We start from the raw sequence: 23199 nt of genomic DNA on the forward strand, positions 1-23199 counted from the left end.
TGGGCGAGTAAACGTGTGTGTGTGTGTGAGCGAGTGTTCGTGAGATGGGTCCGGAAGAGTGGTGACAAATACAGTTGATTTTGGCAGATAGGGCGGGGGCCGCTAGGGCCAATCAGGAATCTTCCCCGACGCCCTTTGCCTATTGGGGAGGTGGTCTGTAGCCAGCCCCATTACCGGAATGAGGTGGGTAGCCCGGTTGTCTGCTTGGAGAGGACGTGTACTGCCGTGCCGGTGGGTAGGCAGGTTGGGCTCCAGCACCGCCATCACCGTACATTGCAGCAGCCGCTAGGGAAGCGTCGCCCTCGCTTGCGTCGGTGTACATTGGGGCAGGTCCAACGGAGGATGGAGGGCCCGAGACCTGAGACGGAGCATAGCTGCGTGGCGGACCAGGCTGGTACATACTGCGCTGTGCAGAGGGGTTGGGGGCGTTATAATACACTGGTGAAGGTCCTGTACCCATCCTCTGCGGCGGCGGAACGTAGCCGAGTGATGGACCAGGAGAAGCTCGATCAGCAGGGGCAGCTGGAGCTGCGCCTTGAGGGAGCATCTGTGGCGAGTAGCTCTGAGGACTAGCGTATGTAGGAGCTGAGCCTGCATACTGGTCTGAAGCAGAGACTACAGGCTGCCGGCCAGCCAGTTGGGTGTGTCCAGGTTGCGGGAAGTAATTGAGAGAGCTCATCGAGCCTTGGTTGGAATGCTGATAGATCATGGGTGGCACTTCGGCTGCCGGGGACGGCCGATTCGAAGAGTTGTTGAAGGTCATCATCGTATTGACGGAGCCCTGACGGGTAGGCTGTTGGCTTCCGACAGGTCCGGAACGTCCTTGGTACGCCTGTGATGTCTTCTCCAGCAAGTTCTCTTGCGATCCGAAAGACATTTGGCCCATCTCGAAGGCCTCGACACTGCGTGTACCAGGTCCGCCTGCCATGTAGTTGTTGTACTGAGCTTGGAATCGAGGATCGAATGTACCAGACCTCGAAGGCGGTCCTGGAGAGGCGCCGCCCAGAGGTCGACCGACAGTAGTACTTGAGAAGATCGAAGCAGCATCGTTGTCCAGGTGGGGGTCGTAGACGCAATCTTGCTCTTCCACAGCGGCGATTTTCAAACCACCATTGAGCTCCTCGACGTCGGCCTTGAAACCGTCGACATCTTGCATACCAACGTCGTCCAGACGACCTTGGTAGACCTTGGGCAACAAATGCTTGATCTTGGCGTGGACCATGGGCGTAAAGAGCTTCTGGTGCAGCGAGGGATGACCGAAACGTCGAGCAAGACGCTTGTGACTCGCATCTCCAGTGTGCGCCTTCAGCTTCGAGATCTCATTGGCGTCAGGAATGTACCAGTCGTATTCGCGGTCGAAGACTCGACGGCAGTAGATCTTGAAGCCAACGACGATGAGGACGGGTGGAAGGCAGGCGAACGCCTCGTAGTGCTGCTCAAGAGCGACCGCCAAGGCCAGCACAAGCTGCATGAAGATGATGCAAACAAAGAGGCGGTTGACTACAACTCGCCACAGACGACCACCAGACTCGTTCTTTGTGACGGCCACATACATGTGGATGTACTTGAGCAGGAAGCAAGTCGCCCATAGACAGACTGCGATGAACGCCAATACCAGCGGTGCCAGACAGGCGTACAGCATGCCGACAGCGAAGATGAATAGCATGTTGGCATAATAGACCGAGTATTCGAACGCCGGTGGCTTCGTGAAGTGTCGGATGTCTCGTGGAGTACGGCCAAGGAAAGCAGACTGGATCCAGGTCAGGATGAGCTTGAGGGCCTGTGACATGTCAAAGGTGATGACGAAGAGGCGTAGGGCAACCCATGTGAGCCAGTAGTTGGCCATGTTGAGATATTGATACTTGACAGTGCCGAGAACAACGCCGCTGAGATAGCCCAGAATTGAGTCCACGCTTTCATCGTCTTGCACCTGCTCGACGATCTGTGCAATGGTGGTGACAGCGACTCCAACTAGCGTGAAGATCAAGAACTGAGAGATGACTAGGAATCCAAAGTATTGAGAGGTGATGACACGGTCGAGCTTATTCCTTGTGGTGACACCTCGGTATTTACCGATCTTGCGCATAAGAGGGGGAAGGAAGTAACCGAAGAGACCCGAAATAGCAGGTGGGGCGAGACCCGCAACTGCAGAGAATGTGTACTGACTCGCCGACTGCCAGCTGGCAAGGAAGCCAAGAACTCCTGTGAACTTGGACATCTGCGAGATAAGTGCGACTGCCAGAAGAGGTACCGCATTGACGAAGAGGAGGATCGAGAGAATGAAGAAGCCCCATGAACTCGACTTGGCCCTCTGAAATTTAGTGAGGGTTAAGTTCTGCCAGAGGATATCTCTCGGAGGTGGCGCAAGTGCGATGGTAACGCCACGAGGATGCTTGCCTTGCAGCGACTTTGCAGCTGCATGAGCAAAGGGTACCGTTGCCATGGCAGCGAATCCATAAGATTCCGGCTTCTTTTCACCAATGCGGTCCCTCCACTGGTTGACACCTTCCTCGAGCAAATTGATACGTTTTGTGAGATAGTCCACTGCATCGACTTTTCTACCGCCAATGCCGCACAGTCCGCCGAGCCGCATCTGAGGTCTGGCGGCCGGGACAGAATCCTTGCCTTTGAGCCACTTAGCCAAGACCTTTTCGAGTTGGCGTACAGTGTTGTCATGCTCCTCGATGAGCTCAGGCAGTTGACCGACAACGCGCGAAATATGTACGTCCGTCGTCGGGTAGGGCATTCCAATAGATGAGAGCAGCCCAGCCAGGGCCTGATCCGACCTTTGCTGGCGATTGACACCGGTGATCATTAGAGACCGGGCGTACAGATGGGACTGGTATTCCTCGGAGCGGAACCACTCCCAACGCAGACGGACCATGTGACGGTAATTGTGCCAGACTGGAATAGAAGGCGATGCAGCGGAATGTCAGTAGGCTGACTTGATACTAGATCATCGTTGTCTCCACACTGAGAACTCACTGAAACCTAGAGCAATGATGGTTCCGATGTAGCTCATGGCCACGTGAGCCCAGATGAACGCTCCAGAGATATCTGCCATGGTGAGGATGTTCAATCCAGCCTGCTTCGAAGCGCTGCTCTTGCCTGTGGTCAGATTGTATGATACATCCACCGGGATAAGTACAGCGCACATGACGATGGCGAGGACTGTGATAATGTTGCGGACCATCCGGCAGAAGCGAAGGAAGGTGACAGCATCGAGGCCGACGAGGGGCAGCAGATCTGCTTCCTTGTGTCTGAGCACAGGGGCAACCCAGCTGAACAAGCCATCCGACATCGGAGGCGGCCGCTTGTCACCTTCCGCATACTTTAGCTTGGGCTGGTAGACGATCTTGTTGTTGGGTCGCAAGAGGCAGAAGATGAAGAGTGTCACAATTGCAATGCCCACGTAGGCTGCTGTAGCGATGCCAACTTGTGATGTGCTCGTCTGAGACGACGAGTTCTGTTGAGAAGAGGTGCAAGGGAGAGCCGTTGAGCAATTGCATCGCATGAGCCCCATTCACGCGACAAGTAGGCAGTACGTACCAGGGCATCTGAGATGAGTCCAACCGGATCAGAATCTGCCGCCATGATGCTGTGACACCAACGAGAGGAAGGTGATGCAAGTGACGCGGTTGGGCAGAGGCTCCGTCAGAACGAGAATGAGAGGAAACCGAAGGATGCAAGGAAGGTGTGGGGTGCGGCTGGTCTAGGCAGCGATGCGTGTCTGCCCGGATGAGCTCGCGTGACTACACAAGATGAGACGAAAGGACTGTTGCAGCTCAAGACGATGTTGAGAGGTGATATGGATGCCAGGAGGTATCAGTGGGGACAACAGTCCATGGGTGAGGAGAGGATGGCGTATTGGGGTCAAGGGGAAGGAAGGGGCGGATGGGTCTGTCTGGTTGGGCGCCGTTGAAACAAGATGCCGCCCGTTTGTTCCCCCCCTCCGCTTTTTGGCGTCAGTTTTTGTGTCACTCTGCAGGCGATTGTCCTGACGTGCACAGGCGCAGAGGCCTTGGCCACCACCTGCTTGGGGTTGAATGGTATGGCACAGGTCAGGCTCAGAAGCAGAAGAGTACAGCAAGCTTCCATTGCAGAGGCAGAGGTCAGCATAAGATGCCTTGGCGTCGTCAAGATCAATCGACGCAGACTTTGTACAGCGAAGAGAAGAGACACCAGGCGGGACAGGGGAGCAGGGAGGGGGAGCACACGGAGATCCGAGGTTGTATCGGAGCCGAGATTCGTGTCCGCCGGAAGCCTCGTAATGATGGTGGCCCTTGCCTCCGCTTGAAGTTGCGTACCCCGCTCGCTGCCTTGGTCCCTGCCTCGTCACAACGCTCCTTCCTGCCCGACTACGCAACCATTTCAGTGCCTCAAACTCTCTCACTTGGGCCAAACAACTCTCCCATTGCACCTGACGTATCGCTGGAACCTCATAGACGTCGCCCAGCATGTCCATCATGGTAGGTAGCTGATAGCAGCTAAAAGTGCCTTCGCGTAGCGTTGCCTGCTGAGAGCTCCTCCCTGATGTTTCCTACCTCGCATCGCATCGCCTCACCTCACCTCAGGAATATAACGGAGGGAGTGTGGTGGCCATGAAGGGCAAGAACTGTGTGGCTATTGCTACCGATACACGGCTGGGTTCACAAGCTCTGACTGTCGCCTGCAACTTCGACAAGGTCTTTCCAGTCACTGAGAAGACCTACATTGGTCTGGCTGGTCTTGGTTCCGATGTAGCGACGCTGAAGTCGAAGTTCAGTGAGTACGGAGACAGCTTAATCTGAATCGGATATCACAATGGCGGAGCTGATCAATACTCTCCTATTTCGCTGCTACCTCTAGGGTATCGCATGAAGATCTACGAGATGAAGGAGGAGAGGACAATGGAGCCAGAGACCTTTGCTCACTTGGTCTCCTCTACACTCTACGAGAGGAGGTTCGGTCCCTACTTTGTCGAGCCGGTCATTGCAGGCATCAGCAGCAGTGGCGATCCATTCATCGCGGGCGCAGATCTCATCGGCTGCCTGAACTTTGCAAAGGACGTGGTAGTGGCTGGTACAGCGAGCGACAAGTTGTATGGAATGGCAGAGGGCTTGTGGGAGCCAGACATGGTGAGTCAAGGCGACGATTGCGCAAAGTCAATGAGACTTTTGGAGCTGACAGCATCACCACTCTTCTCTGATAGGATGAGGACCAACTATTCGAGTGCATCTCGCAATCTCTACTGGGAGCTTTGGAGAGGGATGCGCTAAGTGGATGGGGAGCCATCGTCAGGGTCATCACACCCACAAAGGTCATCGAGAGGACTCTGAAAGCTAGGATGGACTAGACATCTCATCATTCATGAATACCAAAGGCATACGATATAAATATTGTGAGGGCGAGTGAAAGAGGTGATGATGAGTGAGAGAGCAGAATTGAGCACGTCGCGAAAAAGGAACTGCCCGTACTTATGAGCAGGGTATCAAGCGAAGGTGTAGAGCACAGGTGAGAAGCCATTGAGTCAGGCCAAACAAGTGAGCGTACTAAAGAATGTGTGGCATGTAGCAAAGAAGAGCAAAGCTAGAAGAGGGTGGGGAGGGGAATCAAGTAAGACAGTATGGTAGAGGTGCTCAGCTGCAGATGTCGACGAGCTTCCCAGGTGCTGGAGGCCTAAAGCAAGACACATCCAGCAAGAAGAGCCGAGAAGGAGGCCAACAGGCCAAGTCCAATTCGGTACGAGGCCTCAATGCCAATGACCGAGTTGGCGCTGATGGTCTGGTTGCCCGCAGTGCTAGGACTGTCAGCTACTGTGCCGTTGGCGGTGGAGTTCATGCTACCAGCATCGAGAACTGGCGTGCCAATGGTAGTGCCGTTCTTGGCCGGCAGGTCACCCTTGGTCGTAGCGTTAGAGGGGAGAGCTCCGCCTTTGGCTGCGTCGCCGGCGCCAGGGGCGACCTTGAGGCCCTTGGTACCACCGAAGACGTCTCCGGTCAGGTGACCATAGAGATCGGCCTCCTTCACGGGCACACAGTTGCGGAGAGCTGGGGCAGGGTGAGCCGGTGGTACAGTCGAGTCATCCAAGGGGCCATCACCCTGGACGTATTGCTTGCCGTCGTGGAACATCACGTCTGGAGCATCGTCTGATTCACAATTCTGGAAGTGACCCTCGATGTAGTCTCCAGGCATGTTCCATCTGTAGGGAGAGTAGCAGAGAGAGGTGGACAAAGTATCAGCGACGTTCGTATGTGTGTTTCCGGTCAACATCACAACAGTGATACTCGCTCGCAGCCGAGTCGGTCGTAGGTGCTGTCGAGTGCAAGGGAATAGAGGTGTCAGTCTGGCCCCTAGTTGCTATGGTAGAACGTTCCCACTCACTGTCGACACATTGCCTCCGAGTTGGGTCCATCTTCACAAGCTCGAAGACAGTACTGCTTGTCTGACAAGAAGAGCATCCATCGATGTCTCTGGGTGCACTTCTTGTCCGAGCAGCTGAAGACGAGATTACCCTTGGCTGAGCTCACGGGATCACACAAAGCAAGGCGGTCAGTGTGCGATCATACTCGAGGGCAGCTCCTGTGAGCTTTTCAAGCGTACTCACGATTGCCCTCTCCGGAGGCAGCACCAAAGTCGTACTCTCCTCCGTCGTCGCCAGCCTGTACGTTGATGCGAGTGAAGTCGCCCAGCCCAGTAACCTGGACGTACGAGGGAGTCTTCACAAAAGTAGCAGAGGTGATGGTGCCCGCGGGGATAGTCCTCGTTCCTCGACCTGACTTGGTGCAGTAGGAGACACCCTCGGCCTCATGCTGATCACAGAGGGCGGGTGGTGGTGGAGCCTCGTAAGTCAACCCACTGCATCCGTAGCTCAGAGGTAGAAGATACTCACGTCGGAGATGATGCCCGGCGAAGGGTTCGAGTACAAACAGAAGTCTGTCGCCGAGTTGATGAACTGATGAGAGTCGCAGGAGTCGTGGAAGGTAGCAGAATGGGAGTGGCGTCAGCAAGCCGGCTACTTTTCTGCAGCACACCCCTATCCTCTGTCGCGAGGCACTCACCAGGTTCTGACACATTGAGGTGTCGCTACTGTCGGTACCGCACTTGTTGGTCCCGATCTGGTTGTTCTGAGACTTGTCTGGCAAGTCCTTGGTTGGATCCCACGTCTTGTTGAAGTACCTGTCCTGCGCAGCATTGAAGGACTCAGCCGTCACTGCCTCCTGTGCGAGGACAGTGGCTGCGCCAGCGAGGAAGAGGGGCAGAGTCTGAGTCACGCGCATGATGTGGATGACAATAGGGATGAGATGAGAGAAGATGGGTGTTTCGGACGTTGGTGTCTGACCGTTTTATGGTACAGAAGTGTGACAGGCAGAAAAGAAAGGAGACATGACGTGTTGGCTCTATTGCTACATGGGACCCTCTGAGAGCGCCGTGACTCCGGAGCGGTACTCAACATCCGCCGGCACCCCTGACGGGCAAATATACAAGACGCGCACCACTGCCTAGGAACCGGGTATACAGACACCGTTCGGGAAACGAAGCGCATGACGATGCTGGGGTCCACACCTCTCCCACACTGCTACAGTGGCAGTGCCCACAGCAGCTTGCTCACACCTGCCAGGTTCTTGATGTCAAGCGGCAACCTCTCCTGAACGTACTCGAACACGGGGATCTTGTATCCTCCCATCTCCACACCTGCGCTGAGTTCGACTTGCAAATAGATTTGCCCTCTTTCGGAAAGAAAGGCACGCACAAGCTGGTCTAGCCGTTGTGCCAGTCGGACATGGCAATGGCCTGTCGCTTGGCCAGGCTTGCCCATCGTTCCTGGCATCACGCGCAGCGGCTCACCGGCGGGCCATTCTATCGAAGATGTGCCGAATGGCTTGCCCTTGTAATTGGCTACAAATGCCAGGGACAGGAGATCGATGGGAACCATCAACGGGTTGGAAATGACAAAGGAGCATTCAACGGCATTGGCCGTCAGCACCTTTGCACCAAGGGCGATCTCTATACTGGCAATGAGAGTCCGATCTACGAGGGGCCGCAAGTCGAATGAAAGCCTCAGAGAGCTTATAGCAGGCTGTAGCGCAGCAATTGACGTGGACTGCTCATCACCTCGAATCTCCAAAGTAGTCGTCTGACCACTCAAGAAATTGGCCGGGAGCTGCCGCACTGCCATCTCCTCACTTTCCTTCGGAGAGTAGTAGAAATTCACACCTCGGAAGGCGCAGGGGCCCGAAGTCAATTTGAATGGGCCCTCTTTGCCGCCAACGTGTGCTCTTCCTACGTTGGCGCCTCTGTAGTAGGCTGCGAAGCTAAGACCCGAGTCCGGCAGGTTGAGCGTGACATTCTCACTTGGATTGTTGAGGAAGAGATCGAAAGTGACTTGGAGGTGGTCACTGGTGCCGTCAATGACCTGCAGGCCGGTATAGTCGGTAGGCGACGTTCTCAAAGAGCGCATGCCCTTGATCTTCAGATCGGGCACATGTCCCAGATCGACCTGGCAGGGGATCTGGCCAAGTACAGTTCGAGCCGTTACGAATGCTTGACCTCGTAGGGAAATCCGGTTTGTCTCTTCACAGTCGAAGACGTGCTTGATCAGCTCTGAGAACGCATGATTCTCAGTGTCAAGAGCAAAATCGTCGAGCGCCAGCTTGAGGAGGCCCGATGCGTGCTCTACGGTACTGGAAGTGCTCGAAGTCCTTCTCCGCCGAGAGCCAGCTTTTTCTTCTGCTTCTAGAACTTTTGCATTCTTGGATCGCCCAGTACCCACGACTTCTCCATCGAGAAGAATCTCCACGTCCGCACTGACGCTCTCGATTACGACATCAATCGGGAACGGTACCTCATACCGCACGAACAGAGCCCCGATCTCGACCGACGGCCGTCCGGACTGGGGAAAGGTACCCGTCAGGCTTTCCAATTCGACTCGGTTGACAACGTTGAATTTCTTTGCTTGGATTCGAACGTTGGTGGACAAAGCTCGAAGGGCAGAATCAAGCCAGGCGACTCTTGTCTCGCTTTTGCGTGAGGGGGCTGAGTTGTGGCTCATCATACTACCTGATCGCTGTCGAGAGGTAGGCAGACTTTGCGGTAGGGCTTGTGTCATCGCTGCTTTTCCTCGAGCGGTTAGGCTAATCGGTTTGCCAAGTATGATGTCAGAGGCCAAGCGGCCCAACGTCTCGGAGTCCGAAGCGGCCCAGACATAACCGGCGACATCCAAGTCAATTGTTTGGTGGGCAGGAATATGTACATCTTGTATGGCGACTTGACCGACAACGACTTCTCCGAGAAGCAACTCTAGCTCCAAGCGCGACAGGCTTATAGTGATGTTGCTTGAATTGGGAAGCTCGACGTGGGCAGTGATGGCGACCGCCAGATTTGCGTCGCCTGTGGATGACCGGCCCAGCTGTGCGACTAGAGGAGGGGGTAGAGGCTCTTCGCCGATGATATCGAATTCTCGGGCTTCCAAGTCTGGGAATCCACCAAACCCAAATATTGAGATGGTCTTGGAGAGTGTCGTCGGAAACTCCACTCCTCCAGCCAAAGCTCTGACACTGTTGGACTCAATCTGCCATAGTGTCTCCCCCTTGCACAAGATTTCGCTGGCAAAGGCGGCAAAGGAGCCTGAAGACGATGCCCCGCCCTTGACGGGAGAGATTGTCACCTGTCTCTGCAAAGTAGTCTCCTGGTCAGGCTCTACCTGCAACGGCTCACTGGCATTGAAATAGGCAGCGATCTCGCCTTTTCTTTCGCCCTCTGTCCATTTCATTGCAAGCCCCCCATCGAGAAACACCTGTGCGCTGAGAGGACCAAAGCCAGCAAGTTTCAAAGTCGCTGTGGCTACAAGTCCGTTCTCGTTGATCTCATGCACATCGAGACTGGCCAGCTCAATGCGGCCCTCCTCGACTAGCTGAGTGACTAGAGGTGTGCCCACTCTTGGCAAGAGCCAAGCTCCTGTGGATCCCGAGATAGCGATGGCGAGAGATCGTTGCACGAAGCTCACACCTCCTGGCACTGCATAGTCGCCCACGTAGACCTCGCTAGCTTCGATGTGAGCGGCAACGGTCAGATGGGCGAGAGCTTGCGTCAGCAACTCGGCGAAGTTGCCCTCACCGAGGCCACCATCAGACACCGGTGGCGAAGGGGCTCGATCCTCATTTTCAGAGCTCTGATCAATGCGGTCCAAGATCTTCTTGAAGCCAGGCCCTAGCTCGACTCCTTCTCGAGCAGCCGACGTCTTGAGGACTCTGACCAAGACCGCAGGATCAGAGTTGAGCTCGAAGGGAAGACTGACAGGAACGCTCTCTCCTGGTCGTAAACGCAGACCCTCCCATCTAGGTCCGGTCTCTACGATGCCTAGCATCGGTACCTCTCTGCTCTGACCCTCGCCATCTGTCTCCCCATAAGCTTTGACGCGGAGCTTGGACAATGTAATTTCGGCGTTGAAGCTGTTGTATATCGTGACTCGGATGAAGGCCGAGTCATTTGCGCTATTATAAGGATGAGAAGAAGCATCGCTCATGGAGTTGGACCGGCTAGATCGACTGAGTCGTCTTGAAGAGCTGTCTGTCGATGGATGGGGCGAGATGACAGGCGCTCCTTCGCTGCCTGTACGAAGTTGGGCGCCGTCGATGAGTCTAGCCCTGTCACCCAAAGCGGGCAAGATAGCGACGATTTGAGCGCCAGCGAAGCCGTACGAAAGCCATGAGGCTGGAGAGGCGCCTGGTTCGTCTCGATCTGGCTCGGCTGCCATTGCCAGCAAGGTCGAAGGTCTGTTCTCAAGTAGAGCAGTGATCACCATACGTGCAGGTCCACTTGCATCGTGAGCAATTTTGATCGAACCACGTGCTTCCAAACGATTGTTGCCTTGCTTCAGCGTGGTCCCTGCTAGGACAAGACTACCGATCCGTGTAGGCCCACCGGCGCCTGACTCCGTCACTGGAACGAAAAGGCCCAGAGAAAGGTCGCCTATGGGTACACTGATGTCTGGCAAGTTCTTGCCAGGCTGAGCTAGTGAGATATTCACAGCGGCTGAGATCAAGATCCCCTCTTCAGGGTGACCGCCTATGATCATCAGGTCCTCGACTGTTATACTGTCCATCTCAGGCGTAGTCTTTCTCTGTCTTGATTGAGATCTCTTGTTTCCGAATAGTCCCGCCCCAGACGACCGCTCTGGAGAAGTTGGCAGCTTTCCTACCGTCACCTTTTCGCCATCCAGATCGGGGAATCGAACGGCACCACCGAGGCCTCCCAATCCGCCCAAAGGTACCTTCTTCTCCAAAGCGAGACCCTTGAATGTGAATCCATAGGCCTTGACAGTCACTCCATGGGCCCTCAGGAGGATTGTCACTGCATCCTGAGTAGGGGTGCGCAGCAACTTCTTGACTAGAGCTCCGACGTTCTGGGAGGTATGTGAGGATGCATCCAGTCTAAGACGTGTCTCGCCGGAGCTATTGCCTGGCGTAGCTCCTGCTTTGAGCTTCAGTATATCGAGCTGGCCATGTGCAATGACCTGACCAGCCTCACTGTCGCGCTTGGTGCCCGGAATCTTAAGCTTGCTGGATGCTCCGTTCTGTGCTGAGGATGCCATCCAGCACAGCTCCACTGGCTGAGTAAAGGTGATCTTGGCATTGAGTGGCAGCGGCAGACCGAGATCGGAGACCTTGGCCAGCACCTTGACATCTAGTCCTACGTCCTTCGAAGGGGCTCCAGTCTCTAAGGACAGCAAGCGCAGGGCGGCCGAGTCGATGAGGCGTGTGACGAGGTTCCGCACGAAGGGCAGGCGCGCGACGCCTTTGCCTTTGCTGCCCGGTGCGGGCGGAGCAGCAGGCGTGGATGGAGATGGCTGTGACGCCAAAGGGGGATCAGAAGCCATAATCGCTGTAGCCTCCGAACAGGATGACAAGGGTATCAAAGGACGGACAGGGTATGAGGTGCTACGTCTATGCGGGGTCGAGGAGGGTAGGTAGCCGATGTGCGTCCTGATGCGGGGAAGGCGCATCCACTTCCGTTCCGCCTCAGCGCTCAGTGCCTGAATGTCAGATGCCGAGGCGCGTGAGAGGGGAGCACTTCTCGGCAGCCGCAAGTCACCTCCACAATTCATTGAGGAACTCGCATACAAGCCTCATTCAGTACCGTCAGAGACAATGTTTCGTTCTCGCGAGACGCAAAGACAAGGCAAATCTTCTCATCACAGCTATGACAATGGTACATGCTTCGACTTTGGTTTCCGTCCCTTCATCAGACAATCTCTACTTTCCCTCGTCGACATCGGTGGATGTGCTGACGCTGGCCCACTTGTCGATATTCTCCTTGTACGTCTTGAGCTTCTGCTCCATAGCGCCATGAGCATCCGAGCCTAGGACGATGCGGAGAGGTGGTTCAGGGTGGATAGCAAGCTTATACATCTCCTTGCCTGCCTTGACCGGGTCGCCTGCTTGCTTGCCATGCCTTTCGCCCATCGATTTCTTTGCATTCAAATGTGAATACACGTCGAGGTTCTTCTCTCCATATGTCATGTTCTTGCCTGCCCATTCGGTACGGAATCCTCCAGGCTCAATGTTGGTTAGCTTGATGTTCCATTCGGGCTTGAGCTCATGGGACAGGGCCTCGGTGAAGCCTTCGACCGCCCACTTGGATGCACAGTAGACGGAGAACATTGGCACACCCCTCTGACCACCAATGGAGGTGACTTGCTGAATGAGACCTCCGGATGGAGACTGTGTGCGCATGATCTCAAGGGCCTTGCGAGTGCAGGCGATGAGGCCGAAGAAATTGACTTCCATTTGGAAGCGAATCTGGTCTTCATCGAGCGTCTCGAAGGGACCGGCGAGTCCAAAACCAGCGTTGTTGGTGACCACGTCCAGGCGTCCGAACTTCTTGATTGCAGCGTCGAAGGCGGCATCGATCTGCTCCTTCTTCGTCACGTCCAAGTCTACAGGCAAAAAGTTCTTCTCTGTAGCTCCCTCGAAAGTGAGGCCTTTGGAGTTACGTGCAGTTGCAACAACGTTGTGGCCATCTGCGAGAGCGGCCTTGGCCATCTCTGCGCCAAAGCCGGTAGTGGTACCGGTGATGAAGAATGTCTTGACCATGTTGAGTAGCGGAATGTTGACAAGAATGAGTTTGGTGAGACAATCGGACTACTAAGCTGGAAAATGGGACAAAGTCCGTTTTATATATCATTCTGGTTCCATCCTCGCTTCTGAGCCTCCACACGACGCACATAAGCTGATTGGCCTTGGCTGGCCGGCGCACCTAGGCTGACTGGCCCGGCCTGCTGGATTCCTCGTTCTCGACCTCGTCTGACCTCCACGCTCATCTTCAGACGTCAGTGATTCAGGGTTCTCGCGCCCACTTGCCTCGCCAGTGGCGGTGGGTGGCTGACTATTTCTCCGGTTGCAGTGGAGGGCAAAGCACAAGCGGCGATTGAGTGGCCTGGGTCCGAACCCCCTCCTTCCGCTCCGAAGACCCGATCGACACTGGAGTCAAATTGTCCATCGGAGCTGGCGGCCGAAAAATGGCAACCCAAAAGCTGCGATCAGATCGCGGCACGGCACACACGGCAATCTTCACGGCATAATCTGCCCAGGGTCAATCGGCGGGCTGAGCTGAGAGACCAGTGAGATCTCGTCACGAGAAAGAGCAAGGCGGGACTGTCGGATATCAGGATGGCTCGATACGTGCTCCTGCTGGGGTAAGCTCTAGATTACCGACCATACCTTTCTCTACACTCCTTTGCCGTTTCATGTATGACTCGAACTCGACGCGACAGCGCGAGCCTTATCGATATATAGCGTAGGCGGCACGAACCTATTGGCGGCATCCTTGCAGTCCATATCCCCCCCATGAATACGCCCATTCCTCCTGCAAGCCCTGAAGACTCGATCTCCATTGCCTCCCCGCAGAGGGAAGGGTCGCGAACACCAGCGTCCGACGATCACACTCATACAATCGATGAGAAGGACATCGCGGATCAGTCTCCGACTGAGGATGGAGTGGGTGTCAGTGACAAGGAGGCAGGCACCGTAGAGGAGGAAGCAGCAGAGGAGGCTTCGCGTCCCACCAAACCGCCTCAGCTCGAAGATGGAACGATAGCCGGCTCCTTCAATGCTCAGACCAACTACGTGCCCCGCTCTCAAATCATCATCATCTTCCTCGCACTCGCAATCGTCATCTTCACTGTCGTCCTCGATCAGACGACCCTGGCCGTCTCCTCGTCCGTGATCGCAACAGACCTCTCTGCGGGGAGCCTGACATCCTTCATCACTGGCTCCTACTTCCTCACATCTACGAGTTTTCAACTGATCTACGGAAGGGTATCTGATTTCTTTGGCAGGAAGCCTCTCATCCTCGTCTTTCTCGCCATGTTCTTCATCGGCTCTCTAGGCTCGTCTCTATCGCCAGACGTCATCTCCCTCGTCTGCTTTAGGGCCTTTACGGGAATCTGGGGTGGCGGACTGATCACGCTAGGACAGACGGTCATCGGCGATGTGGTCAGTCTGCGCGAAAGGGGCAAGTACCAGGGAATCCTCGGCAGCGTCATGATCCTCGGCAATGGTCTGGGACCTGTCATCGGTGGATCCCTTGCTGAAAAAGCGGACTGGAGGGATCAGTACCGCATGATGCTGCCCTTGTCCTGTGTTTCGGGTCTGGTGGCATGGCGCTTCTTGCCACTGAAGAAGGTGCATGGTGATTGGAAAAAGAAGGCAAAGGCAGTAGACTGGACTGGAGCGGTATTGACGTTTATCGCAACGACACTGGTCGTGGTGAGTAGCATGCGGCAAGTTGCAAGAGTATTCTATGTGGCTAACAACGGACTCCTTCCTGCTGCTCGCTTCTCTTAGCTCGGCCTATCGTGGGCAGGTGGCTCCTACTCCTGGTCCGACGCTCACGTCCTCGCCCCAATCATCATCGGCATCGCCTTTACCTTCATCTTCGTCCTCTGGCAATGGAAAGGTTGCACTCCTGAGCGTCCACCTCTTATGCCCCTCTCCATGTTCCACAACCGCATCGTCTGCGGTGCAGCCATTACGCAATTCACCAATGGCTGGCTGACATACGTGCAGATGTTCTACATTCCTCAATTCTACCAACTCGCCTATGGCTATTCGCCCATCAAGGCGGGAGCGCTGCTACTGCCGCTACTATGCGTACAGTCTCTCTCCTCGACCCTCTCGGGATTGATCGTCTCTCGCACAGGACGGTACAGGGAGATTCTCCTCTCGGGCTGGATCCTTTGGTCCGTTGGGCTGGGTCTCTTCTCTACACTTGACCCTTCCTCAGGACTGGGCAAGCAAATTGGCTTCTCCCTAATCACGGGATTTGGGGTAGGACAGACGCTCCAGGTGGCACTGGTGGCACTGCAGGGTGCTGTGCCACGAAAGGACATGGCAGTGGTGACGGCGGTGCGTAACTTCGCAAGGAATCTAGGAGCGGCTCTGGGAATCGCCATTGCAAGCACAATTGTCAACACACTCACCGTGCACGACCTTACACCCCAAGGATGGAGTACCGCTCAAGTCCGGGCAGCACTAGACAATCCTTCTGCCCTCTTCTCCTCTTCTTCTTCCACCTCCTCCTCTCTCTCTCCCGAACAACTCAACGAGCTCCGTCTCGCCTACTCCAATGGATTCCGCGTCGTCTTTCTCGTCCTGGCAGGAATCGCCGCTGCGAGTTTCTTCTTTACAGTGGCATTAATGCGGCAACGGACACTTACTCGGGAAGATGATGCGGCGTTGAAAGAGGAGGGGAAGAGGACGGTTAGGATGAAGAGGGAATCGAAGAGGGCAAAGAAGATGGCTGCTGCTGGAGGAATGGAGGAGAAGGTAGCTGAGTCAGGATCTGCACCGCAGGAGGCGAGACCACAGCCCGTAGCTACATTGCAGGGGGACGCAAGGGCGGACGAGGGGTCAGGCGCTCCTGTGACTGTAGCCGCGACGGACGGGGTGACCAGGTAGGACAGACAAGGCATGGTAATCCATGGGATGGGCTTATACGGATAAGAAGGGGTCCAAGATAGAGTATCCACAGGTAAATGTATCATAGCACACAACACACAGAATTGGAAAGGCATGTCTCGACAACACGTGGGCTGAATGCAGACAGCGTCAACCAATGGCTCTCTACTTCTCCCTCTATGGATGCTATTTGTCATTGGCGGCTTCGAGAAGTATCTGGTGGTAGTACAGTGGGGCAAGAGGGAGGGTAGGAGGGATGTCGAAGGCAGGCAAGGATCTATGCCGTCTTCGAAAAGAAGGCTGGGCCGGTTGCGTGCCCTGTTCGTCTATGTGTGTATGTGGACCTCCTGGAGGTGGTCTATGATCTCAGAGGATCGCTAGGTAGGGCATGATAGGTCGGAAGGGCTTTACGAGGCGAGCTGTTGATGGTGAGGCGAAGGCTGTGGAGAGGCATGGCTTGCGAGATAACGGTCCTGCTGTGTAGTCTTGGTGATGAGACAAGACGATTAGTCAGTCTCCTTTGAGATGGGGCTTAACGAGTAGCCAGCCAGCTGCTGTGGAGCACTACTCACCTTGATCGCTGCTCAACGCGCTTCTGCTCCTTTACCCGCCTTACTCGACATCTTCATGCAAGTGCCTGCCCTTTCCATGAGCCGAGCTGTACCCAAGCTCAAAGGGACTTCCCTGCGCAGCATTGGTGGTTCCAGCTCCACTCTGCGTAGCTCCTGCTCCTGCTCCAGTGTTGGCTCCGGGAGCCTGGTGAGAGGGTGCGTTGCTAGTGGTGGTGTTGTTGGAGGTGCTGCTGGCAGAGGCCGAGGTGGGTGCAGGGGGAGCTCGAAGTGCTGAGCGTGGACCAAAGGAGAGGATCGAAGTGCGACGGAAGGCTCCCTGGGTGGAGCGGACGAGGGGTGTGACTTGCATCGTGGTGGTGGTGATGGGTGTGTGGGTGCGTGTAGGCGTGTAGAAGTGGGCAGTGAGGTGTCTTTGTTGGTAGAGGTCAGGAGGAGAGGAGAGGAGCGCGAGGATGCCTCTTTAATCTCCCCCAAGGTGACAAGGGCAGTGCAGTAGTGTGATGTGATGTACAGTGTCTGTCTGTCTGCTGCCTTGTCTGCCCTGGACTGTTTGCCGCCCTGCCTGATTGTACATCCCACCCGTACGCACGTACGCTCAGCTCACTCTCTGAACCCAACTTCTCGTTCGCACTGATCACCCCAAAGACCCCTCCTTCGTCCGTGCGCCACGCCACGTCCCCCACGCCAACGTGCAGCCCAGCCAGTCAGTCAGCCACGCGGGAGAATCGCCGACGACAGAAGGACAGAGGCACGGAGGGTTTTTTATGGCCCTTTGCCCCTGGCCTCCCTCTGCGCTTGGGCCAACCCTGCAAGGAAGCAATCAAGTGCGAGAGTCACTCTGTCACTCCACTGCCACGCCACGCGCCCCAACATTCTCGGCTGAATCCAAAGTCGCGAGAGCAATAGAGCAAGAGCAACAGGCTGAGGAGCGCGACGTGATGAGGGCAGCCAAAGCCAACCGATCAGGGTCCACGGAGCAAAGGGGCAACGGGGCAACAGCACAGCCGATCACCACAGCGCCTCTGCATCCCAGACATTGCCGAATTGAAGGACGGGAAAGGGGTCTCCAACGATTGCCACTTTTTTTTTTCCACGCTCTTGCTTGCTCGCTCATCGAAGGTGAAAGGACATCAATAGTACACAATTCAGAGAGATTTTACAACACTCGTCCAGCCAGCCAGCAGTGTATGCCTTTCCCATCCTCTATTCCATCCCATCAGATCAGATCCATCCTGCAGGAGCGGGGGCAGAAGACCCCGGCAGGGCCCCCCTCGAGCCTTGAGCACGCATCGTCGGTGTCCGCTGAGCAAAGGCGCTCGAGGGACTACCCGTCACGCTCCTTTGACCCATCCCTGCTCTGCCCGCTCCCCCGCCACCTCCAGCTCCACTGCGTGTACTACTCATGGTGCTAGAATAGGACAATGCTCCGCTACTCCCGTTACTCGTGCTCGTAAAGGCCGTCGCATTCGTATCTGCTCGTTGTAGATTAGCTCGCTGCATCATGCGTTGCTGCTGCTCCGCCGCCGCTCCCATTTCCACTGCCTGTCTCAGCTTGAAAGGCTCCCTTCGACCCTCTGCAGCAACGCTGACAGAAGCAGGATTTGTCTGCACCAGCTCAAAGACGACTTGCTCATCGTAGAAGCCTTTGCCCTGAGGTGCTCTTCTGCGCTGTACACAGATGATGCTAGGCTCCGCCTCGAGGGAACCCTCGACGACGCTGCATGCCGAGACGTACCTGACGTCGTGGCCGCGGATCACCTGCACCAGTCGACCCGTAGCCGCCTCGCGGATTTCTACGAACCGTGAGTCCATGCCGAGGATATAAGGAGAGGAGAAGGCCACCGACGCCGGCGAGCCCTCCCACTCGACGATATTGTCCAGCCGAATCGGCTCTCCACCGCGGTCCACGTAGCAGGCAAAGGCGTCGTAGCAGAGCAGGAACGACTCGCCGTCTGGCAGCTTGAACATCCCAAGCGGCTTGGCCGTCTCTACTCGTCGGGCTAGGGCGAGGATACGTGGATCATCGCGAGGGCTACGGGTAAAGTCGGGAACCGTGCCTGGCAGCAGTGTGTCGAGGTTCATGATCTCAAAGCCTCGAGCGCAGACGACGGCTAGCTTGCTGCGCAGGAATTGCATCGTATACGCTTCCGATGGGATAAAGAAGACCTGTAGCGGGAAAGAGAAGAACATCGGATCAATTTGTCAAAATCCGTTGCCAATGAGGCCATTCACTACATCGCTTACTCACTTTGTACATGCGGAACCAATCTGCATTCTTGCTCATGTCATTCTTGATCTTTGTAAACAGCCCGCCGCTGGACTTGCCCGTCGCCGCCATGGGTTGGTTGATGACCGGCTCGAGTGCTTTGAAGACACTCTCGTTGGCCTTCTTCTTCATGTAGACCAGCAGCGTACGGTCTTTCAGTACACCAACGCCAAAGAAGAGGACGCCTCGATTGCCACTCAATTTCTGCGGCGGTCTTGGCTGGATGGCGCCTCCAGTAGAAGAAGGGACCAGAGCTTCCAAGCTGTAGGAGATGAGGATCTTGTCTGCCAGCACAATGAAGATGCCAAATTCTTCCATGACTGCGCACTGCGTCACATGTTTCAGATGGAGCACTTTGCGGAAGGAGCTCGGATCGTTGCGCAGACCGATCCAGACACCGTCGGCGCATCCCAGAGCTACTAGTCTCCTCTGATCTGCCATCCTGAATGGGACAGCGCAGGTGATGCGACCGTGGAAGAGATTTGCATCGACACCCATGGGAGGGACGGTCGTCTCTGCTCCCAAACTTGCTGGAAGAGCAAAAATGGAGTCGGACAAGACGGAAGTCTCAAAGGCTTTGTTGGCATCAACGACTGCCCTTCTCAGTCCCTTTGCCTCGTCGATCTTTGTGCGCCATTCATTGCGACGTTGCTTCGAGGTGGCATAGAGCGTCAGAGGCTCCATCTTGCCTCCAGCATGATGGATGGTGAAAGGCCAGAGATCTCGTGACTCTCGATCCGAGCGCAGATGAAAGGCATTCAGACCGATGGAGTAGGAGACGGAAGGCTCATTGAACCCAGACACTTCCAGCAGCTCCACGGCGATTGGACGCTTGGCAAGTACAAAGACCGCGTTAGTCGACTGATCGTTCTCTTGCTTGCTCTTGAGCTTTGTCACTGCAAAGAAGTTGTCGAAGAGGATCGCCTGCATTTCTGTCCACTCGAGGTCTGTAAAGTCTGGCTTCCTGTACACTCTACCCTCGTGGATCAGCTGACGCTCTTCATTCAACAAGTCCATGTCGACGACGGCCTTATTCCGCTTCGTCTGAAGATTGTATGCAAAGCCCCGTATCTGAGCCTTGACTTGAGCGGCCTGAATAACAGTGTCAGCAATCTTGCATTGCTCGACAATGATCTCTTTAGCCCGGATGCAGCTCTCCCTATCCGGGTTCTCTTCTTCCGTCTTGTCGATGATAGTCTGAAGCAGGAGCGGATGCCGTTGAAGGTGCGGCAGAGCACGATGGATGAAGTTGTCCAGACCCAGCCTGCGACTGACAGGATCTCGTCTGCAAGTCTCGATAAACTGATTGAACCGAGGATTGATGCTCTGCTCCCGTCCAATCCTGCTCTTTGCAATAGGATAGTTGGCCACATATGTGACGAAGGCAGTCTGCCATTCGAGTGCAGCGTCCAGAAACAGATCGCCGATGCTGTGGATGATTGGCTGCTCCTCTCTTTGCCGGATATGGAGTGCCTCCACGAATCTAGAGACATGCCAGACTAACTCCCGATGGTTGGCAAACACCTCTCGGATGAAGTCGTCCCTGTCCGGACCTATCGGTATCGGGGGAGGGTCTCCTGTGGGACTGGGCTTTTCTAGACCTCTAATGAAGAGAGTCTCCAGCAGCTGCAAGTCGGCCAAGAAGTCTTCCTCCTTCTGGATATGCTCAAGGATGGCGTTCTGCCGTGTCACCTCCCTCTTTGGCAGACTGTCGAGGACTTCCTTTGGCATAAGTTCTGCCCAGGCTTTGTGAGCGGGCCCGCCAGCCATTCCAGGTAGGGCTCCAGCATCGGCGCCGGCAATGCCACCAGCATGCCCGAGCCCTGTGACAGTCAGGCCCCTTCGAAGACCGCTCGTCTTGGCACGCGGACATGATGGGGAGTAGCAATTCGATCCAGCAGGGCTATCTGACCTTCCGCACAAAGGAGAGTAACAGCCAGTGAGGGGCACGAAGACACCTGTGGGCAGCTCCTCCATGTCACTTGACAAGACTGGATGATTACGCATGTGTTCGCCTTCCGTTGCATACTCGTACGATTGATCGTTTAGACCATTCGTCTCTGCAACGCTGCCAGACGGAAGCCTCACCATGTGTCTTCTCGGAAACTCGTCCTCCTCATTCATAGCCATGGAGCTGTCCAAGAAGCTGTACACCTGCTCCACACCATCTTGCAAGACTCCCGCTCCCCAATCCACCTCGTGGAAGAAAAGCTGGCTGTTGAGACTTTGTGCGATGCTCAGTGCCACTCTTCGTAGTTGGGCCTGGGACTCAGGCTCATCCTCAATGCTCTCATCGATACCAGCTGCTGCCAAGAGCAATTGCCGCGGTATTGCGCTTTGCAAAGTCGAGATGATGTCCTTGCCCGTGAAGCTCGAGGGGTAGCTGATGCTGCCTTTTACCTGATGAGCTCGCGGCACTGTGTCCTTGAGCAGAACAGCCAGGTGCGACAGTATGGCGTAATTGACCTTACGAAGCATAGAGCGACGGTCCCGAGGAGCCTGTACTTTCTCCTCTCTGTAGCCGGCGGCGATGGCAGCAGAAGGAGCTATTGTAGGAGCGAACGATGTTTGACTGATGCCATTGGCTCTGAGCCATTCAGCTCTGACTTGATCTGCGGATGATGAGACGCTCGCAGTCGTCGGCAAGCTGATGTTAGGCGTTGTCTGTACAGGAGTCGCGCTTTCGTCTTCGTCTGGGTAGACGATTGATTGGCGCGAGTCATTGTCGTATTGATCGTAGAGGTATTGGGGAGCGGATGACTGTGTTGCCTGTGGGTAGTCGTTGCGGACATCACTTCTGTGAGAGGAAGATGAAGGAAGTGTGGGGAGGGGAGCTCGTCTCTTTGAGGACTGGACCGAAGCAGTGGAATCGATACGAAGGTGTGGGGTCGAACGATACGACGAGGGCCCTCTTGGATCGTTCTGGCCCAAAGCACCACCGTCATCTTCGCTTGCTGCACTGAGGGTTGAAGCCGTACCCAGGCTGTACTGAGGGCGATGGTAGCCGACATAGCTATTGGAACCCTGTGAAGGGCCTCTGAGAGATGGGCTATCGATCAAAGAAGACTCCGCAAGGGTGGGACTCCACAGCGGACCCTCTGCGTTTTTCATTGCGGCAAGGTTCGCGGAAGAAGAAGCAGAAGCTCCCTGGCTCATGATCCTCGAATCGAAGTAGTCGTCGCCCCTCGCAGCAGGCGAATCCTGGAGTGTATAGGGTTGAGGCGCAGCATGCTGTGACGATGGAGTAAGCGCTCGAAAGGATCCTGGTGTGGATGCTCCGTCACTTTGGTAGGGTACAGAGAGAGCAGCGGCGGATGAGCCCGGAGGAGCCGGTAACGGCCTGCTCGCCCTGTGACTTTGAAAGGGACGCGACTCCTCCTCGTGGGAGGAGCCGCTACTGCTGCCACGTGTCCAGTCATCGCCATACAAGCTGATGATGCCCGTTGCCGTAGATATCGGACGCGAGCTGTGGTCATAGCTCGCGTAGTCCGCTGTTGATAGTCTCGAAGTGTCTGTCGGAGGGCCTACAAGATTAGAAGAAGGCGCTGCTGGCTGGAAGCGCCCTTCTTTATCTTGGCCTTCGAGATCTTCCTTGTACCTCCTGGCTCGACTGATTGCAGCTGCTTCTCCTTGTTGGTGCCATTTCGATGTCGGAAGGGGTGGGGAGGGAGGCCTGGTGTCATCATAGCCGGTACTGGCCAGCCCTTGCCGTAGCGTATCCATGCTGGCGGACAGACCTGTGCCGTATCCGATTGTAGAACTACCGGACGTTCCGCGGCCCACCGCATCGGCAGGCCATGTGCCATTCTGAGATTCCTGGTATGCGTTGTGAGCTCTGGGATCGTAGCTCTGGAACGATGGGTTTGATTCGCCGTAGCTCTGATATTGATGGGTATACGAGGTCTCGTTTGGGTATTCCGGTAGCCGCGACGGCTGAGCAGCTAGACGATGCTGCGATGCCTCGAAGTCGCTCCGCGAATCACCTTGAGTCCAGCCATACTCTGGGTAAGGCTTTGGAGGTAGCGAAGGGCCAGGAGGCATCTCACTCCGGCGACGCAGTAACAGATGGGAGAGAGACGTAAAGGGAGCGTTGCTGTCTAGGCAGATACGTTTGTAGGAGCGGGCGCCGGCTTGACGGAGGGGAGAGTGTAAGGTCTCCCCTGCGCAGGGTATACCACTGAGGCAGGGCCGAAGTACCACGGGTCGCACGGGGGCAGTGGATCGCCTGGGTGCGTTCCAAGAGTATGGAATCCGGGGAAACGCGCTTTGAGTCTAACTTTTGACGAGAGATGGCAGCAACTCGGCGACCGGGCCAAGGCCAAGCCAAGGTGGACAGGCCATAAAATCCACACTCCGCTTCCGTTCCGTCCTTGCGAGTCATATCTCTGGAGCAGGGGGACCTTCAAGACAAGGAGAGTAAGGA

The 23199-nt window shown here is 55.7% G+C and overlaps 9 protein-coding genes across 9 annotated transcripts; 2 read left to right on the forward strand and 7 right to left on the reverse strand.

Annotated features, from left to right (window-relative positions):
- Positions 1-29: 29 nt before the first annotated feature.
- On the reverse strand, positions 30-3733 carry BCV69DRAFT_100438 (DUF221-domain-containing protein). Its single transcript, XM_025489012.1, has 3 exons — positions 3550-3733; positions 2986-3466; positions 30-2904 (listed from the first exon to the last, which is right to left on the reverse strand). The coding sequence occupies exons 1-3, from the start codon at positions 3592-3594 to the stop codon at positions 140-142; spliced, it is 3291 nt and encodes a 1096-aa protein (XP_025350053.1). The 5' UTR covers positions 3595-3733; the 3' UTR covers positions 30-139.
- Positions 3734-4438: 705 nt separating this feature from the next.
- On the forward strand, positions 4439-5335 carry BCV69DRAFT_266366 (putative PUP3-20S proteasome subunit beta3; the record flags this gene model as incomplete). The annotated part of the gene is made up of 4 exons (XM_025490806.1): positions 4439-4469; positions 4575-4764; positions 4849-5117; positions 5192-5335. The coding sequence occupies exons 1-4, from the start codon at positions 4458-4460 to the stop codon at positions 5333-5335; spliced, it is 615 nt and encodes a 204-aa protein (XP_025350054.1). The 5' UTR covers positions 4439-4457.
- A 146-nt stretch (positions 5336-5481) lies between these two features.
- Positions 5482-7408, reverse strand: BCV69DRAFT_100460 (hypothetical protein). Its single transcript, XM_025489013.1, has 6 exons — positions 7041-7408; positions 6872-6934; positions 6587-6791; positions 6364-6499; positions 6271-6294; positions 5482-6181 (listed from the first exon to the last, which is right to left on the reverse strand). The coding sequence occupies exons 1-6, from the start codon at positions 7257-7259 to the stop codon at positions 5659-5661; spliced, it is 1170 nt and encodes a 389-aa protein (XP_025350055.1). The 5' UTR covers positions 7260-7408; the 3' UTR covers positions 5482-5658.
- Positions 7409-7558: 150 nt separating this feature from the next.
- Positions 7559-11857, reverse strand: BCV69DRAFT_310400 (hypothetical protein; the record flags this gene model as incomplete). Its single annotated transcript, XM_025494787.1, has 1 exon — positions 7559-11857. The coding sequence occupies one exon, from the start codon at positions 11855-11857 to the stop codon at positions 7559-7561; it is 4299 nt and encodes a 1432-aa protein (XP_025350056.1).
- Positions 11858-12094: 237 nt separating this feature from the next.
- BCV69DRAFT_280504 (NAD(P)-binding protein) lies at positions 12095-13502 on the reverse strand. The gene has a single exon (XM_025491633.1). It carries the CDS (start codon positions 13071-13073, stop codon positions 12234-12236), a length of 840 nt encoding a protein of 279 aa, XP_025350057.1. The 5' UTR covers positions 13074-13502; the 3' UTR covers positions 12095-12233.
- Positions 13503-13575: 73 nt separating this feature from the next.
- BCV69DRAFT_266371 (MFS general substrate transporter) lies at positions 13576-16113 on the forward strand. Its single transcript, XM_025490807.1, has 2 exons — positions 13576-14747; positions 14826-16113. The coding sequence occupies exons 1-2, from the start codon at positions 13827-13829 to the stop codon at positions 15936-15938; spliced, it is 2034 nt and encodes a 677-aa protein (XP_025350058.1). The 5' UTR covers positions 13576-13826; the 3' UTR covers positions 15939-16113.
- Positions 16114-16400: 287 nt separating this feature from the next.
- BCV69DRAFT_280506 (hypothetical protein) lies at positions 16401-17222 on the reverse strand. Its single transcript, XM_025491634.1, has 2 exons — positions 16511-17222; positions 16401-16423 (listed from the first exon to the last, which is right to left on the reverse strand). Exon 1 carries the CDS (start codon positions 16857-16859, stop codon positions 16551-16553), a length of 309 nt encoding a protein of 102 aa, XP_025350059.1. The 5' UTR covers positions 16860-17222; the 3' UTR covers positions 16401-16423; positions 16511-16550.
- A 369-nt stretch (positions 17223-17591) lies between these two features.
- On the reverse strand, positions 17592-18676 carry BCV69DRAFT_280508 (CNH-domain-containing protein). The gene has a single exon (XM_025491635.1). The coding sequence runs from the start codon at positions 18644-18646 to the stop codon at positions 17732-17734; it is 915 nt and encodes a 304-aa protein (XP_025350060.1). The 5' UTR covers positions 18647-18676; the 3' UTR covers positions 17592-17731.
- Positions 18653-22984, reverse strand: BCV69DRAFT_280509 (hypothetical protein). Its single transcript, XM_025491636.1, has one exon. The coding sequence runs from the start codon at positions 22815-22817 to the stop codon at positions 18705-18707; it is 4113 nt and encodes a 1370-aa protein (XP_025350061.1). The 5' UTR covers positions 22818-22984; the 3' UTR covers positions 18653-18704.
- Between the last annotated feature and the right edge of the window lie 215 nt (positions 22985-23199).

Source organism: Pseudomicrostroma glucosiphilum (genome assembly GCF_003144135.1).
Source record: "Pseudomicrostroma glucosiphilum strain MCA 4718 unplaced genomic scaffold BCV69scaffold_2, whole genome shotgun sequence".
Classification (NCBI taxonomy): domain Eukaryota; kingdom Fungi; phylum Basidiomycota; class Exobasidiomycetes; order Microstromatales; family Microstromataceae; genus Microstroma; species Microstroma glucosiphilum.

Excerpts from the sequence above, each read along its gene's own strand:
- BCV69DRAFT_100460 (XM_025489013.1), bottom strand. The coding sequence starts at position 7,259 with ATGCGCGTGACTCAGACTCTGCCCCTCTTCCTCGCTGGCGCAGCCACT. Across the intron at positions 6,500-6,586 it reads TGCCTCCGGAGAGGGCAATC|CCAAGGGTAATCTCGTCTTC; the intron begins GTGAGTACGCTT and ends CCGTGAGCTCAG. Across the intron at positions 6,182-6,270 it reads TACGACCGACTCGGCTGCGA|ATGGAACATGCCTGGAGACT; the intron begins GCGAGTATCACT and ends CTCTCCCTACAG.
- BCV69DRAFT_280506 (XM_025491634.1), bottom strand. The coding sequence starts at position 16,859 with ATGCAAGTCACACCCCTCGTCCGCTCCACCCAGGGAGCCTTCCGTCGC.
- BCV69DRAFT_280504 (XM_025491633.1), bottom strand. The coding sequence starts at position 13,073 with ATGGTCAAGACATTCTTCATCACCGGTACCACTACCGGCTTTGGCGCA.
- BCV69DRAFT_280509 (XM_025491636.1), bottom strand. The coding sequence starts at position 22,817 with ATGCCTCCTGGCCCTTCGCTACCTCCAAAGCCTTACCCAGAGTATGGC.
- BCV69DRAFT_100438 (XM_025489012.1), bottom strand. The coding sequence starts at position 3,594 with ATGGCGGCAGATTCTGATCCGGTTGGACTCATCTCAGATGCCCTG. Across the intron at positions 3,467-3,549 it reads GACTCATCTCAGATGCCCTG|AACTCGTCGTCTCAGACGAG; the intron begins GTACGTACTGCC and ends TCTTCTCAACAG. Across the intron at positions 2,905-2,985 it reads CATCATTGCTCTAGGTTTCA|TCTGGCACAATTACCGTCAC; the intron begins GTGAGTTCTCAG and ends CTTCTATTCCAG.
- BCV69DRAFT_280508 (XM_025491635.1), bottom strand. The coding sequence starts at position 18,646 with ATGCAATTCCTGCGCAGCAAGCTAGCCGTCGTCTGCGCTCGAGGCTTT.
- BCV69DRAFT_266371 (XM_025490807.1), top strand. The coding sequence starts at position 13,827 with ATGAATACGCCCATTCCTCCTGCAAGCCCTGAAGACTCGATCTCCATT. Across the intron at positions 14,748-14,825 it reads TCGCAACGACACTGGTCGTG|CTCGGCCTATCGTGGGCAGG; the intron begins GTGAGTAGCATG and ends CGCTTCTCTTAG.